Source organism: Ursus arctos, unplaced genomic scaffold (assembly GCF_023065955.2).
Source record: "Ursus arctos isolate Adak ecotype North America unplaced genomic scaffold, UrsArc2.0 scaffold_27, whole genome shotgun sequence".
Classification (NCBI taxonomy): domain Eukaryota; kingdom Metazoa; phylum Chordata; class Mammalia; order Carnivora; family Ursidae; genus Ursus; species Ursus arctos.
The window spans coordinates 21,456,036-21,472,347 of record NW_026622952.1 but is presented as its reverse complement, the minus strand read 5'-3'; the positions used below and the strand labels follow the sequence as shown (position 1 = coordinate 21,472,347).

The 16,312-nt window shown below is 40.4% G+C and overlaps 1 protein-coding gene across 1 annotated transcript in view; it reads left to right on the top strand.

Moving 5' to 3' along the window:
• The first annotated feature begins 220 nt into the window (after window positions 1-220).
• AGPAT5 (1-acylglycerol-3-phosphate O-acyltransferase 5) overlaps window positions 221-16,312 on the top strand; it is a 59,278-nt gene continuing 43,186 nt past the window's right edge. The window contains exons 1-2 of the mRNA XM_026508493.4: window positions 221-548; window positions 15,212-15,281. Coding sequence (XP_026364278.1) covers window positions 330-548; window positions 15,212-15,281 — 289 coding nt within the window. The 5' untranslated portion in view covers window positions 221-329. The remainder of the gene's footprint in view (window positions 549-15,211; window positions 15,282-16,312) is intronic.

Sequence of the window (16,312 nt, the reverse complement as noted above, 5' to 3'; positions counted from 1 at the left end):
GGCGAGGGTCATGGGGTGTAAACGCTTCTGAGCTCCTGAGCGTCGGAGGGCCGCGGCATCCCCTTGCCCCGCGGCCGCGAGCAGCGCGCCCGGCCCCGCACTCGCCGGCCCGCCCAGCGCCAGGCGGCGGCGCGGCCCATGCGGCTGGGGGCGGAGGCCGGCGCGGGCTGGGCGTCTCAGGTGCGGCCGGCGGCCGGGAGAGGTGAGGGGGCGGTGGCGGGGCCCGGCACGGCCCGGTGATTGGCCGCTGGCTGAGGGCAGCGGGGCGGCCTGGAGGCGTCCCGGGCCGGGAGCAGCCAGCGGGGCATTCGGCACGCGGCCCCGGCAAGATGCTGCTGTCCCTGGTGCTCCACATGTACTCGATGCGCTGCGTGCTGCCGGCCGCCGTGCTCCTGGGCACTGCCCCCACCTACGTGCTGGCCTGGGGGGCCTGGCGGCTGCTCTCCGCCTTCCTACCCTCCCGCGTCTACCAGGAGGTGGACGACCGGCTGTACTGCGTCTATCAGAGCATGGTACTCTTCTTCTTCGAGAACTACACCGGAGTGCAGGTGAGAGGCACTGCGCGCCGTCCGCGCCCTCCTGCCGCACCCGCCTCCCCCACTCTTCACCTGGGTCCCGGCCGGGAACCATGCAACCCGCGCCCCGCCCCCCACTCCAGGGTACTTTAGGATCGTTCCGCTCTGCCTGGCAGATCCGGCCCCAAAAGTACGTGCCCATCATCACCCTATCCTCCCACGGCGAGGAAAGTCTAACGTTCTTAGGTAGGGTTTGGTCCGATACTTCCTTGCAGGTACCCCAGGATCTCTAGGAAGCTGTGGTTATGTTCTTCCGAGGCCACAAGTGGAATCAGCCGCCCCCCGCTCCCCATTTTTGTAACTGTCCAGGTGCTTAGCTAAGTAGGTGCAGATGAACACTTAAGTAGGGCAAGCAGTTGACAAGTTTTTGGCGTTTGGTCTAAGAAGATTGGTAATGTTTGAAGTCAAAACGGCGCTCTTAAAAATCGGAGACCTTCTCTTAAAACAGATGAATGTTACTATTTGGACAATAAGTACAACTTTGTTTTGCATTCTTCCCCAGTATTAAGTGAAAGCTGGACCAGGAAATTAATACATTTGTTACTGTAGAAGGCTAACCCTAGATAAAATTCTTGCCAACTTACACTAGGCTCAGATGTGTGGCTAATTTTTTGTCTGATGACTTTGTTAACTTTTTCTGTGGAGATTGGATCTGTAGATTAAATTTGTTTAAAAAAAAAAGAAAATAAAAAAAATGTAGAAGACCCCCGTAACTTTAGTTATTTGAACTCTTTTACAAACATAACAATTGTGAATTTTCCTTTTATTTCCCAATTTGAATACGAGCTTGATTCTTGTTATTACTTATATCCAATTAGTCTTTTTTTTTTTTTTTTTCCCTTTTCTCGGTCGGGGTTGGGTCGAAGGGAATGGGATGGCATTGGTTTTTTTCTTTTTGTCTTTTTTTTCCCCTGGAGCAGCTGTTTTCATCCTGTTGTCAACCAGCTACTATTTTCAGTTTGCAGTTGCGCTTCTGTGGATCTCTGATGACTCTGAGTTTGCCCCAGTTGGAGGTTGTTTGGGGGAAGGGAAGTAAGAGAAGCCAGGGCCTACATTTAAACCAGTATCTGTAAGTGCTTCCTCGAAAAGAAAGATCGGTCTTCCAGATCATGGTTTTCTGTTACTTGACTTTTAAAATGGGCTTCATTTAAAATTTTCACGAATTCAGACCATTTCCCCCTCTTTGCTCTTACTTCACCGCATTTGTCTAAATGTACGGTTTTGTCATGATTAAATATTTAATTTCACATCAGATGACAGCTGACCTGGGCTAGGATACAGACAGAACATAGGACAAAGTCAGTTACCTTTTAGAAAAATAATACTACCTGTGGTGGGTTCATTTTTGTTCAAAGAATATAGCATGTTCCATGCAACATAGAGTATAATATACCAGTGAAGTTCTATGTGTTTAGCAAGTTTCTTATTTTAAAAACGATTGTAAAATTTCAGTGTTTCTAAATTGTATGTCTTACCTTATACCCTGTTCAATGTAGACCTCCAGTTTAATTTTTGAGTTCTCAGCACATGGTTTTCTAAAAAATTCAATCTGTTGATCATCAGTGGGCAACCATTTCTAGAATTCCTAACAAACTTTAAGGAACACACATTAAATAAAACTTTGAATTATACTTGAGGGCTATCAGATACCCTTTTATAAATGCATGAACGATAATATCCGGAATAATAAAGGAAAGGAAATGTATTCACAAGGACATTCTGTCACCTTATTCTTAGTTTTACTTACTAGTTTTCATCAGTGACTTTGTCATTGTAAAGTTTTGATTAACATTTTAGCTTGTTTTTCTTATTTTGCTAGTGGACTTTTTATTTTTCTTGAATTGTTTTTCACCTCTAATTTGCAAAGAATGGAGGTGATCCTCATTTTTGTCCTCTGTAAAAGAATGCTGATTCATTTCTGAAGAAGTGTTAGTAATTTAAGTTTTGGATGAAAGGGAGTTCACCATTAAATTATATACATTGTTGAAGTATATTTAAATTAGAATTTTTTCCACCCCCTCCCATCCGGCGACCACCAGTTTGATCTCTGTATTTATGGGTTTCTTTTTTGTTTCGTTTTTTAGATAACACATATAAAGTGAAAGTGAATGGTATTTGTCTGTCTGACTTATTTCACTTAGCATAATACCCTCTAGGTCCATCCTTGTTGTCCCCGATGCCAAGATCATTCCTTTTTATGGCTGAGTGATATTCCAGTGTGTGTGTGTGTGTGTGTGTGTGTGTGTGTGTGTGTAGCACATTTCATCTATCAATGGACGCTTAGGTTGCTTCCATATCTCAGCTATTGTGGACGATGCTGCAGTAAACGTAGGGGTGTATGCATATCTTTTTGATTAGTGTTTTTGTTTTCTTTGGGTAAATACCCAGTAGTGGAATTACTGAATCAGGTAGTGTTTCTATTTTTAATATTTTGAGGAACCTCCACAGTGGCTGCACCAATTTACATTTCCACCAACAGTGCATGAGGGTTCCCTTTTCTCCACATCCTTGCTAAATGTTTTTCTGATACTAACCATTCTGGCAGGTATAAGGTGATAACTTATTGTGGTTTTGATTTGCATTTGCCTGTTGATTAGTGATGTAGAGCATAAATTAGAATTTTTTAATGGAATTTTTAATGATTTTTAATTCTAGGTTTTAAAAAAAGAAATGGCTCATAGTAGTGTAACAGAATATTTTTTTATGTATAGAATTTTTAAGCTGTAGGTCCATGAGGTTGATGATCTGTGCTTGGCAGGTAAGCCTGTTCCAGCAGGTATACTTGAATGTTCCATTGGATTCTAGCTAAATATCTGACCTTTCCTATTTCCACTACTTTATTTTCACATGCATTTTTGACACAGGAGAGCATTTCAGTCGCTGTTCATAAAATTTCCGTTTGTACTTTATTTATCCTTTTAGGTTCTAGAATCTTATCAGTACTGAAACTCAACAGGGTACCTTCACCATTTACTTTGGAATAAGCAATACAGATTTTTAAAAAGTTTCATTTATCTCTCAATTTAAGACCCACTGAAAATCAACACACACCTCTTTATTATTTTGGGGGACACTGATTCAAATCATTGTATTTCTTTTCTGTTGCTGCCATAACAGATCACCTCAAATTAGTGGCTTAAAACAAGAGAAATTTATTCTTACAATTCTAGAGGCCAAATGTCTGAAATCAAGGTGTTTGTTGGCCTATACTCCCTCTTGAGGCCCTAGGGCAGTCTTTTCTTTGGCTCTTTTAGCTCTCAGTGGCTGTGGGCACTCCTTGACTTGTAGCCATATAATTCTACAATCTGCCTCCATGATCTCATTGCCTGTGTCAGATATCCCTCTGCCTTTCTTTTATAAAGGCACCTGTCATTGGGTTTAGGGCCCACCCAGATAATCCAGGATGAGCTCCCCAAATCAGAATCCTTAACCCAAGACCCCTTTCCCAAGTAAGGTCACATTCATAGTTTACAGGCTTAAGACATGCACAATCTTTTGTGGGGGTCACCATTCAGCCTACTGCACAGTAGTAACTTAACTCAGTCCTGCTTATTTTTGGAGCTGGAGTTTAAGGAAAACTTGTGGGAAGCTAAAAGGAGAGGGGGGCATACTGACAGAGGTAGCAGTGAGGGCTCCTGCAGGAGGGATGGTGATGCAGTTACTATAACCTCTAGGTGAGGGGAAACCAGATGTACCATAATTTCTATCCTAGGGTGCTATCCTGAATGTTGAGATTCCTGCATAAACAATAATTGTAATAGTTATGATAGGTAATGAAAAATCTTAACATGTTGTTTTAGAAGCTGTTAAGAGTTAATGTATTTTTTTTTAAATGTCAGAATTCCTTTCTCATTATTTTAAGTTCTCTTTTCCCTCCTTGCAATGGAATGAACTAAAAACTGATCATTGATATTTGCAGGACAAAAATATCTAGTGATGTAATACATGCCTCCTCATTAACATCTAATAAGTATTTTAGTCAAATTTTTTTCCTGCTTAAATACTTTTGTAACACTTGGATTTACTTTAAAATGTATTTTACATTATTGGCCCTATCTTTTAATTTGCTCTTCCTCAAATGCTAACACGACAGAACAACAAAATGTGGACTTTGAGAGAAGATAAATGTAGTTTTTCAGCTGACCTACTTCAAGTATAAAATAGTTCAAAAAACACTGGAAACAAGATAACAGAATGTAAGCCTAAGATTTTGATTTTTTTTAATGCGTTCAGTTAGAATACTCTTCTCTAATAATTCATACTTTTAATTGAAACATTGTTTCAAGTTCCTCAGAACAACCAAGGCATTCATATCTGGAGAGCATTTATAACTGGTTCTTTCTGTAGCGCTGTTTCCTCAAACATAGTCCTGGACTCCCAGTTAAATTCGTATTCTGTATCATGTAGCAAAAGGCAGCTGAACTGTTCGAATAAAACATGTTTATTTAGAATGGGAGAAGAGACCTTACAAGTCCACCTCCTTTTTACCACATCTGGATTCTGTCTGCATTTCTGCTAAAACATTGCCCCAAGTCTTCTTGAATATCAATAGTCCTAAAGAGAGTATAAATACTTTGTACCCTCTATTTCCCTTTTCTCTGCTCTTTTATCATTCATGTGAAGACCTTAAAAGCCCTGAGATCACTTCCTTCAGTTTAGCTGGGGCAAGACCAAGCCAGGCAGATTTGGTTGTGCTTCTGCATGTGTGTGTTTAAGAATGACACCAGCATTTCATAGAGGAAATTAAACATTTCCCAAATCAAGTAGGATTCCAGCCTAACACATTTTAAGTCTGCCTAGGGAATAGACTTATAAGAAAACCTTAGAGAACTGTAATTAGAACCTTGTTTTTATACTTTCTATAAATAAAAATCCCTGATTGAGCAAGTAAGGGTTTTTTTTTGGTTGCATTGGTGTGAGATCCCTTTTAATGTCTTATTTTTCTATTTTAAATCACAGATGCAATAAAACATTCAAACACTGCCAAAATATTTTGAGAAAGTTAAAGTTCCCTCTGACTACACACACACATTTCCCAGGTATGCAACAATTTGGTGTGTAACTTTAGATTTATTATAAGAGCTTTTAAATAAATGTAAATTGTGGTAAGACTCCTGCAGTAAATGAACTTCTCGGGTTTTATGGTCACACCCAGTATGTCTGTGACCTATGGGGACACCTCTGTGCTGTTATCATGAGGAAAGGAAAATATGAATCCGTGGACATAATTTACTGTCCGTCTTTCGTGAATTTGTCTGAATTTGTGGAGCTGAATGCACTGAGAGTTGACTTTTCATAAATGGACTTAGAAGTTAATTTTTCCTTTAATATTTTCTCATTTTATTATGGTTTCTTAAACACAGGTTGATAATGCAATCCAAAACTAAGTAGTAACTTCTAAGGAATCCCTAAAAACTACTCTTCATTCCTTCATTCGTGCAGTATTGAGGTGTGCACCTTGTTCCAGATCCGTAGCTAGACGATAAAGGATATGGTGAGGAAAACTGTGGGCAACCCTACCCTTATGGAGCTCACCTTCTAGGGAGATAGCAAATGGTAACAGGGAAATTAAAATGTACTATCTCTGTGAGATTGTTAGACTAGTGGTTGAGGAAGTTTGCCCAAACCAGTGACATCTGCATGGAGTTCTGAAAAAGAGCCAATCGGGGAGGATTAGTAGTAATCCAGGCGAGAGTTTGGGGTCAGAGTTGTGGACAGAGTGGACATCGAGAGGCTGTATAGATCCCAGATCTGTTTTCCAAGTAGCTGATAGGGCTTTGTGATTGCATGTGGAAGCGAATGGAGAGGACGGAGTCCGTAACGAACTTGGCTTTGAGCGGGAGCTGACCATGTGCCGGGTGTTCCAGCATGTCTGCCGTGTCACTGTGACAAGGTAGGCGCCATTCTTCCCATTTTACCGATGAGAACTGAGGCACCTGTAGTTCGCGTTTGTAGTAGTTAAGGCAGGCTTCAGTCTAAGGACTCTAGCTTCAGGATCTATTTTGTGAAGATGCTTTGCTCAGTGCTGTGGTTATGTTGGTTGAAATGAGACCCCTGGTCTCAGTTTATTCATACTAGGAAAAATATGGACAAACAATTCCAGTAGAGGATCATACTGAAATTGGAGTGCTTGTGTTCGTTAGCTTTGTGACAAAAAGGTAAAATAACTTCGCCTGGATTCTTCAAGAAGGCTGTATCAATTATTCTGAGGTGCTTTGAATTTTTACTTCAAACGGGAGTAAGTATCGTGGTATGTTTAGGAAAAAGAGGCCCTCGGTGGATAACTGAATGCCAATGAAGACTCCTAAGTGTGGCCTTCAAAGCTGTCTAAATTTTTCCTGGCCAATTTTTCCATTTGTTGGTTTCACTGTAGCCCAACTGCTGCTTCCTCCCCAGCCCAAATCACCAGTGTATTTTCAAGCTTGTGCCTTTGGACTCTTCTCTGTATATCTTCTTCCAGCTGAAGCCTCAGCTTTCCCTCACCCCCTCTCCGTGTCAGCATCACACATGTAATTAACCTATGAAATATTAACATAACATTAGCATCTTTTAATGTCGGTGTTTAAGATTGTAACATTGTGGAGATGGCTATAAAGGGGAGAACAACTTAATTTTTCCTTTTTAACAAAGGGGCAGCGTACGGGGGATACTGTTGTGAATTTTTGTGGCAATGTAGATGAATCTCACTTTTAACCTGGGTGGATTCTTGAAGAGCTTGCTGGTTGACAGGTTTTGGTTTAATAGGAACTACCGGTCTAGTGAGTCTGATTGTATTCTTTACTTAAATAGATAAAGGGGAAAGAAACATGAACTGTACGCTCAGAAGTAAGACTGAGAAAGAATAAGGTCAGAGACTTTATAAAAGAGGGAGTTCTGCAACAGCCAGCAATATAGAGAAACCTTTGTTTGGTTGTCAATAAAAACCTGTACTTTTTGCTACTTTTGAACCTACGCAGTTCTCTAGGCTCATTTTGTTTCCTTCTCTCTCTGTGGGAACTAGCAATGGAAACCCCAAACAAGCAAGTGTTGCTTGGGTATTTTAGAGGACTGGATGCGTGTGGAAGTGGTATTTGGAAGACAGCTTTATTTTGCCTCGTCTCCAGGTGGGAATTTCAGGAGCAAAAAGAAACTAGGGGGTGATACGTGGAACGGAGCATCACCTAAAGTGCTGACCACAAGCTAGGCACTCACGTTTTATTTTTTATTTTATTTTATTTTATTTTATTTATTTTTTTTAAAAAAAGATTTTATTTGAGACAGAGACAGAGCATGAAGGGGGGGGAGGAGGCAGAGGGAGAAGGAGAAGCAGACTGTGCTCTGAGCAGGGAGCCCAACTCAGGGCTCTGTCCCAGAGCCCTAAGATCCTGACCCGAGCTGAGGGCAGGCGCTTAACCAACTGACTGAGCCACCCAGGCCCGCCCCAAGCACTCAGGTTTTAGAATGAGAAAATACAGTTTAGAAACACGCAGTTTAGCAGTGTAGAAAGAAGTCTGTTTAAAAAAGCGTGTATGAGGTGAGCTATAAAAGAAAGAAGTGAATCGAGAGCCATTGGGCTGCAGGAGTGCTGCAGCTGCATGCTGCTGCTTGCGTTGCTGGGGGAGCGGGGAGCGTGTGCGGCCCAGCAGGGGATTCGCGGAGGGTAGAGCCCCTGCATTGAAGGCCAGCAGCTCTTCCGGGCTTACTATTGCTTTGTCCCCCATCTTCGTTTGCATTTCTTTTTTTTTTTTTTTTTTTTTAAAGATTTTATTTATTTATTTGACAGAGATAGAGACAGCCAGCGAGAGAGGGAACACAAGCAGGGGGAGTGGGAGAGGAAGAAGCAGGCTCATAGCGGAGGAGCCTGATGTGGGGCTCGATCCCAGAACGCCAGGATCACGCCCTGAGCCGAAGGCAGATGCTTAACCGCTGTGCCACCCAGGCGCCCCTCGTTTGCATTTCTGGAGGAAAATTTTTTATGTCTACTTAATTTTTTCTCAAGAGTTTCTTATGTACCTGGTGTTCAGACTGAAAAAAATCACATAAGTTTCTAATATATGGGAAGTTTTCTCATTCGAAGTTCTTATTTGGAATTTTTGCAGAGAATAGTTTTATAACATTTGAAAGAGTTTTGGATCTTGGTGTGAGAAACCTCGAGTGTAATTCCTAGTTCTCTGCCATAATATGTGTCAACTTGAATAAGTGAGCTTCTCAGCTCAGTGTTCTCCTCCTTCAGTGAAATGCTGACTGTCATGCTCTTTTGAAGACTACACAAGAGGGGCGCCTGAGTGGCTCAATCGTTAAGTGCCTGCCTTCGGCTCAGGGCATGATCCTGGAGTCCTGCGATCGAGCCCCACATCAGGCTCCCCGCTCCGCTAGGAGCCTGCTTCTTCATCTCCCACTCCCCCTGCTTGTGTTCCCTGTCTTGCTGGCCGTCTCTCTCTCTGTCAAATAAATAAATTAAAAAAAAAATAAAAATAAAAAAAATGAAGACCACACGAGATACCATGCGTGGCTGCCCTCAGTGACCGGCAGGTCATAGGTGCTCAGCAAAACACCTTGTAGAGTAAGGACAGTACCAAGGAACACGCATGAAGCATGTGTAAGAGAGTTTTGTGATTTGTAAGGTTCCTTTTAAATGTTGCATGATCGTTATTTTAGCATACTGCTTATTAGACAAATGACTATGTTTCTACTTTGATCTTGGTTCAGAGGGCATTGTAATTTTCCTATTCAATGAAGTGTTGTTTGAGATTGGGCAGAAAAAGACCATCGTGTTTGTATGCATTATAGTAGAAATCCTGTACTGGTTAACTTGTGATATATTTCGTTGGCATAAAAATACATTTAAAAATTCATTTCAAATGATTATAAACATCTTAGGGTGTAAATTATATATGTAATTTTATTAAAACAATTTATAGCTGCATTTCTGTGTAATCAGAGACTTTTTTCCCCTCTTTTCCATTAATCACTTAACCCAGTTGTGAATAAAAAATTTCATTTTAGTGGACAATAGTAATAACAACAGCTAACTTTTGGGGGGATCGTTACTATGTTCAAGGCATTGTGTGAAGTAGTTTACCTAGTCTCATTAATTAGGAGTAGTTGCTGTTAGGACATTTATTTTACATGTAAAGAAATAGATGTGGAGAGGTAAGGGACTTTGCTCAATTTCACACAATTAGTGAGGTGATAGACTAGGATTCAAATCCAAATCTTAATTCAAATCAAATACTGTAACCTATGCTCTTAGTGACTATTACGTTGCAGTGTAGAGGAGGAAAAACTTTTTCTCTACTCCCTTAGGTTCATAGCTGAGGTCTGCAGATTAAACTGACAAAAGTCAGATTAACAGCAGAAAAGGCATATATTTTACTGATGTTAAAAATTTTATATGCATTGGTGCCTCACAGAAAAGAAGTGAAAACCAAAAGAAGTGGATAGACTCAGCTTGAGGGGTTTATTTGTCATTTTAACGAAGGGCAGTAACTTCTGGAAACAGGACTACACAGAGAAAGGGCTTTGTGCCATTAGGGCTGGTAAATTGTGGGCAGGTCACTGGGGAATATGTGATAGCTAAGGGTGGTTTAGTAAGGTTTGCTGTGCAGACTCATCTCCTGCTATCTCTGGTCTTTCTGGCTAGAAGGGAACACCTTTAGGGTACTATGGGTATTAACATCACCCTTACAAAGGGAAGCTTATGACTCAGGCAGAAAGCGGGGAGGCCAGAGAGGTCTTCACCACAAAAGAGACTTATGCCAGTGTGGCATATTTTGGGGTAGCATACTCTGGTTGCCCTCCACAGAGTCTATAAATTAAGGGCAGTGAAAAAGTTTTTTAAAAAATATTTCATTTTGCATGCTGAAAGAAAATGGATATTATTGAGATAAATGAAGAATCTGGTTGTTGTTTTTTTTTCCACAAAAAAATGTTGTATGTTTATGTCCTGGTGATATTATTAGATACTCTACTGTGTTAAACATGTGACCACTCTAGATGCCATTTTACTCCCTTATTTCAGGATACAAGAGAGTCTTTAGGTTGTTTACAGATCATGGGAAAAAATTAAAAACTATATAAAGATATGGTCAAGGTGAGGTGAGAGAAGAAGTCTACATCTACGTCCAGGCCGCCTTCTGATAGCCAGGTTGGGCAAGTTCAACATGTTTGTTGACTAAAGCAGGATAGTAACCAGAGAATCAGTTGCAATGAAGATAATTATTCAAAGAGCATTTTTATTGTCCCCTTCTGAGTTAATAAAATGAAAAGGGAAATTTGTTCTTTTTTCTGTAGGGACTTTATTATTTTTTTCCAAGATTTTATTTATTTGACGGAGAGAGCACGCACACACAAGCAGGGGGAGCGGCAGGTAGAGGGAGAAGGAGAAGCAGGCTCCCACTAAGCAGGGAGCTCGATGTGGGACTCGACCCCAGGACCCTGGGATCATGACCTGAGCCGAAGGCAGACGCCTCACCAACTGAGCCACCCAGGTGCCCCTCTATAGAGACTTCAGATGAGCTCTTAAAAAATGGATGAGCTAAAATCGAACAGTTGTGATGAACCTAAAATTAAAGAATTAGGAAGAACAAAAAAAGCCATGTTTTTCACGTGCCTTGTTTTGAAGGAACAAATCACCTGCAGAAGACCTGATTAATGTGATTCAAAATACATGTATTAGACGATTCACCAAATGCCTTAAAAAGTTACTGGTGCATTTAAAGTGTTTTTCTTATGTTTATTCCAAAACCTTTTACTGCTGAAAATGAGATCTAGCTTTATCTACTTGTGAAAAATAAAAGTGCAACTTCATGGTTCAGTAATCTTGTGCTGAAAACCATCTGAGTGCTGGGCTCTGGGGGTAGAAAAATGATAAAGACCCTGCCGCAGAAGAGCCTATGAGTCCCCCCCCACACACACACACACACGTGACGTGCAAATAAATATGCACAACACATGGTCGATGCTCCCGTAGGGGTGTGCACGGGGTTTGTTCCAGGCCAAAGGGGGTGTGATTCCTCCTGGGCTCTGGGTTAGAAGGCAGGAAGGCTTCGGAGCAGAGGTAAATGCATGCTGAGGATGGGTGGATTTAAGATGATTACAATGACATCGTGCCTGTAGGCTTGTAGGTCATCACAGAATTGTCGGGGAGGAAGACCTTCCTCTGCCCTGTGGTCCTTCTGGCTGGACTCAGAATCGAATTGCCATGAGACAGATTAAGAGGAGGGAACCAGATTTAATAGGTATATGTCCGGGGACTCCACACACGTGAGATTCCAGAGATAGCAGGAAGCTTACCTGAGCTAAGGAGAGGGAGGGGGCTTCAGGATACAACAAGAAGGCTGTTAGCAGGAAGGTGAAAGGAGGTGCCTTGTTATGCGGAGAAATTTCTTAGGCAAAGGGGAGTCTGGTGAGACCTCTCTTCCTGGAACAGGCTCTGCTTTTCAGTGCAAATTTAGGCCTTCAGGCAGATAGCTTTCCCTGCATCTGGGTTTTGATTACCTTTAACTTAATCTTTATGCCAAAGTGGCCCCTCTAGGGGCAGCTTGCCCTTGGTCCCTACATAATCATGTAATAATTTATATGTATAGGTATTTTGTAAGTTCTTAGGAACTTTTTTTTAATTTAGAAACTACAGCTATCTAATTAACCATATATTTGTTAAGGTAGTAGTAGCTGTTAAGTATTTTGAGAATCTGCATTCTTAAAGAATAAAAATTTTTTCTTCCTTCCTTGTTAGTAAATTTAAAAACAAACTTTCCACTTAAATGAATGAAAGAAATTTGACAATTTTAAATTAGAATGAAATGCTTTTTCTTTGAAACCTTGGAAATCAAGTGAAGGACCTTAAAACTGCATATATTTGGGGGCGCCTGGGTGGCGCAGCCGTTAAGTGTCTGCCTTCAGCTCAGGGTGTGATCCCGGCACTATGGGATCGAGCCCTACATCAGGCTCCTCCCCTGTGAGCCTGCTTCTTCCTCTCCCACTCCCCCTGCTTGTGTTCCCTCTCTCGCTGGCTGTCTCTGTCAAATAAATAAAATCTTTAAAAAAAAACTGCATACATTTGATACCTAAAATTGTAATTATGCATTCCTTTCTTTGGTTAATCAACATTTATTCAAAGTACGTAATAATGATTTGCAACTATTACAGTAAGATTTGTAGTTCATAATTTCCTTTACTTTGCTTTTAGATCTTTTCAGGTTTTAATTATGAAGGGCTACTTTTTTCTCACTTATTTCCATTGAATTCCAACCAATTTATTAGTGGCAAATGAAAAAATTTAAATAGGCAATCAATTCAAATATTTCTTTTAAGATAACTAAATTATGTTTTGTGAAAGGCTTACCGTCTTTTTTTCCCCATCTTCTTGTGTTTTATTTGGAAATACCTTTTATTTCGGTGAGATACTGTGCATATTAAAGAATCATCATTAAAGGCATGAAAGATGTATGTATATATTTTCCGTTCAGTGGCTCTGAATTAGGTTTTTTCCCTTCAGAGTGATCTAGCAGTAGAACTATGTGTTCTCCATCTGTTTTGTCCAATTAAATTCACTACTTACTTTCTCTAGATACCATAGAGGCACTTCTAGGGAGCAGGCTTTAGCAGTGGAAACGTGAGCAAGGGAAAAGGGCCCACAGGGACCACTGAGCTGAATGCAAACAGGCTCATTAGGTGACCCACCGGAAATGGCTGTAGGCCCTCACCTATCAATGGGCTGCTTACAACCAGCTACAGTTACTAGAAAAGGAAGAATTCCATATATTCCCATACCTATTACTACAGCCCCTCACCCCTGCCTTGGGAGACCGTCTCTCCTTGGACATCCTGCCTGCTCCTGTCTTGCAGTGTATTCAGTAAACTTCTCTCTCCTTCACTCTGCATTGGGTAATTTTTTTCACAACCTGTGCTGCCGGCCCCATCCATTCGGAACATACCAGAATTACCACAAACTAAAAAAAAAAAAAAAAAATGCCTTTGAATAACTTGTCTGTTATCTACCTTCCAAGCCTGCAGCCTGACAGTCTATTAATCAAGCTCAGAGCAAGAAAGGAAAGGGAGAGTCCCTTCTTGCATGGTTCAAGTGCTGACTTCAGCCTGGGGGCAGGCCGGTCTCCAAAGAGTGGTAATCAGCTTGAATCAATTAAACTGAAACCTTTAAATGTGAATATCCCTTCCAGGGAACTTAAGCCAAAAAAATAGAAGGTCGTGTGGCTGCAGTATTGTCAACGTGGTGCGTTGTACCCAGTGCTCTCGACGCAATTCCTGCTTATTGGCGAGAGAATGGGGATCGTTCACAAGCGAGAACTCCCCTTTTAACCCTGCATAGATCAAACTGTTGGTTTAGGGTTTTGTTTTGTTTTGTGGCACTGATAGACTTTACTAATTAAAAATTGAGCAAATATCTAAACACATATTACATGTAGAACACCGTATAGTTTTCTGGGGAATAGAATAGAAACCTCAGTCTGAGTCCCAGACCTCCAGAATGTTATGTCCTCAAGTTCCAGTTTTCTACAGAGATTGATGTGAGTTAATGTCATTTTCTTTCTTCTGTTGTGAAGATGTTAATGAAGAGTGTTGCAACCAAAAGATTTGTGTGGACATCTGAAAGCATAGATCTAAAAAACCCTTTTAGTTAATTCGTAATCTTGCATAATCCATGATGACAAGATACAGAAACAAAAATGCCTTGAATAAAAAAAAATACCACTGTTAGCAGTCCTGAAAGTCTTTAAAAATATACTTTTAACTTCTTTAAATAATTTGTGTGAAATATTTAAGACATACAGTATTACAGAATCATAATGAACACATGCCACCTTGGTCCCTTACACCCTTGGTGTACCCACCATCCAGTTTAAGAAAATAAAACATGACTGCTAGACTTGAAACTGCCATGTGCCCCTCCCATGTTGCATCCCCCCTCCTGCCCCCCCTCCCCGTGCCAGTCCTGGAAGCCACCTATCTCCTGAACTTTCTGGGTTTTTTTTCTAATTTTATTAATTTTTTTAAGTAAGCCCTATGCCCAAAAGACTTTTCCCATTCTGGTCCAGATCTCCCTGGGGTCTCCTTGCTCCAGCTCACCAACTCTGCATGCAGCCGTGGTTTGACCAGGAGACTGCTGGGTGCGCCTCCACAGGCCTCAGACGCTACCACTCCATTTCTTTGTCCACCTTTTCATGAACGTCCTTCCTTCATCTCATATGCTGAAACCACGCCTAGTGGGTGCTGCTTCTCTGCAGTGGACCGTTCTCTAATATAAAATATGCCGTGTTTTCCTAGTGTTTGTGTTATGGCTTACTACAGTCACTGCATTACATGGCTGTCTCTTACACTACGCTGTAGGCTTTCTGAAGGAGGATGTATCTTACAGAAAAAGCTTCAGATTTTGTAAGCAGTCAGTAAATAAATTCTTGTATTTTTCTCATGAGGGTGTTGATCATTCTGTTTCACTTCATAACCATTAACTTGCCCTGCACTTAACTTCTTTATAAACATGCCATTTATGGTCTCTGGTGCTTCTAAGAGAAATCTAATTTTTGTTAATCATGATGGAAATATTCATGACATTGTCGATTTTTTGACAGTGCGCTATTTTGTTTGTTACAGTAGTGCATGTTTTGAAATATTAATGTTTCTTTCTTATCTTTTAGATATTGCTATATGGAGATTTGCCAAGAAATAAAGAAAATATAATATATTTAGCAAATCATCAAAGCACAGGTTTGTATTTCATTTGCATGAAATGTAGGTTTTCTACAGAAAGTAGATGGGCATTCAAAGTAATGTTTTTATTTATTTAAATGAAAAAATTTTTTGGATATTGTTAAAACATGAATTTCCAATGCAGATATTATATTGTGACCTTATATTTTTGTGATTTAACCTTTTTGGAAAGTCAGGCATAGGAAAACTATGGCTTTTCCCAGATTTACCTTTCTCCCTCTGATGTGTGTAAATGAGCCATTTTCTTTCATTTATTTTCTTTCTTTGAATAGTTTTTTAAATGATGCATTCTTCCCTTTGTAAGTTCTGTTTTTGGAAGTAAAATTGGGTCAAAGTGTATACACTTTACGTTTTTGATTGTGAAGCAGAAAGGTGCTAATAGGTGACTACTTCTCTAAAGACAGTATTAATTTCTAATGTCTGCAGTTCAAATGTTTTGGTTTAATTATAGCTTGCTATTCTGTCAGAAGACTCACAGAAATCTCTGGTCTTCAATTACAGTGCAGTATGTACTTCAAAGCACGTTTTAAAAAACTATTTATTTTGAAATAATTATAGATGCTCGAGAATTTGCAGAAGTAGTATATGGAGTGCCATGACCTCTTCGTCAATTTTCTCCTGAAATGACATGTTATCTAGCTGTTGTACAGTATCAAAACCCGAGAAATTGACATTGGTTAAGGTACTTTTTAGTTTTACGGATAATTCAATCCAAAGAAAATCCCACTTCATATTTTTTTGAAACCTATTAATTGCTTTTGCACTTCTAAATTCCATTTTTATTACTTTAAGAAATATAGTCCCTGGAAGTTCAGAGCTAAAAGCAACCTGATGGATTATAAGGGTAATGGAAAAATCACTTAAGCCTATGGCTGTTCTTTATCTTCCTCCTGTCAACTGTGTCTCTTCGTGATTTTGTTGCTTTTATTACTACATATACCATGGGTAAGGTGAAGAAAGTGAAAGAAGTTGAAGTGCGTTTTTCTCGATTTAGCTTATTAATGATTCCATTCGGTTTTATGGGACAA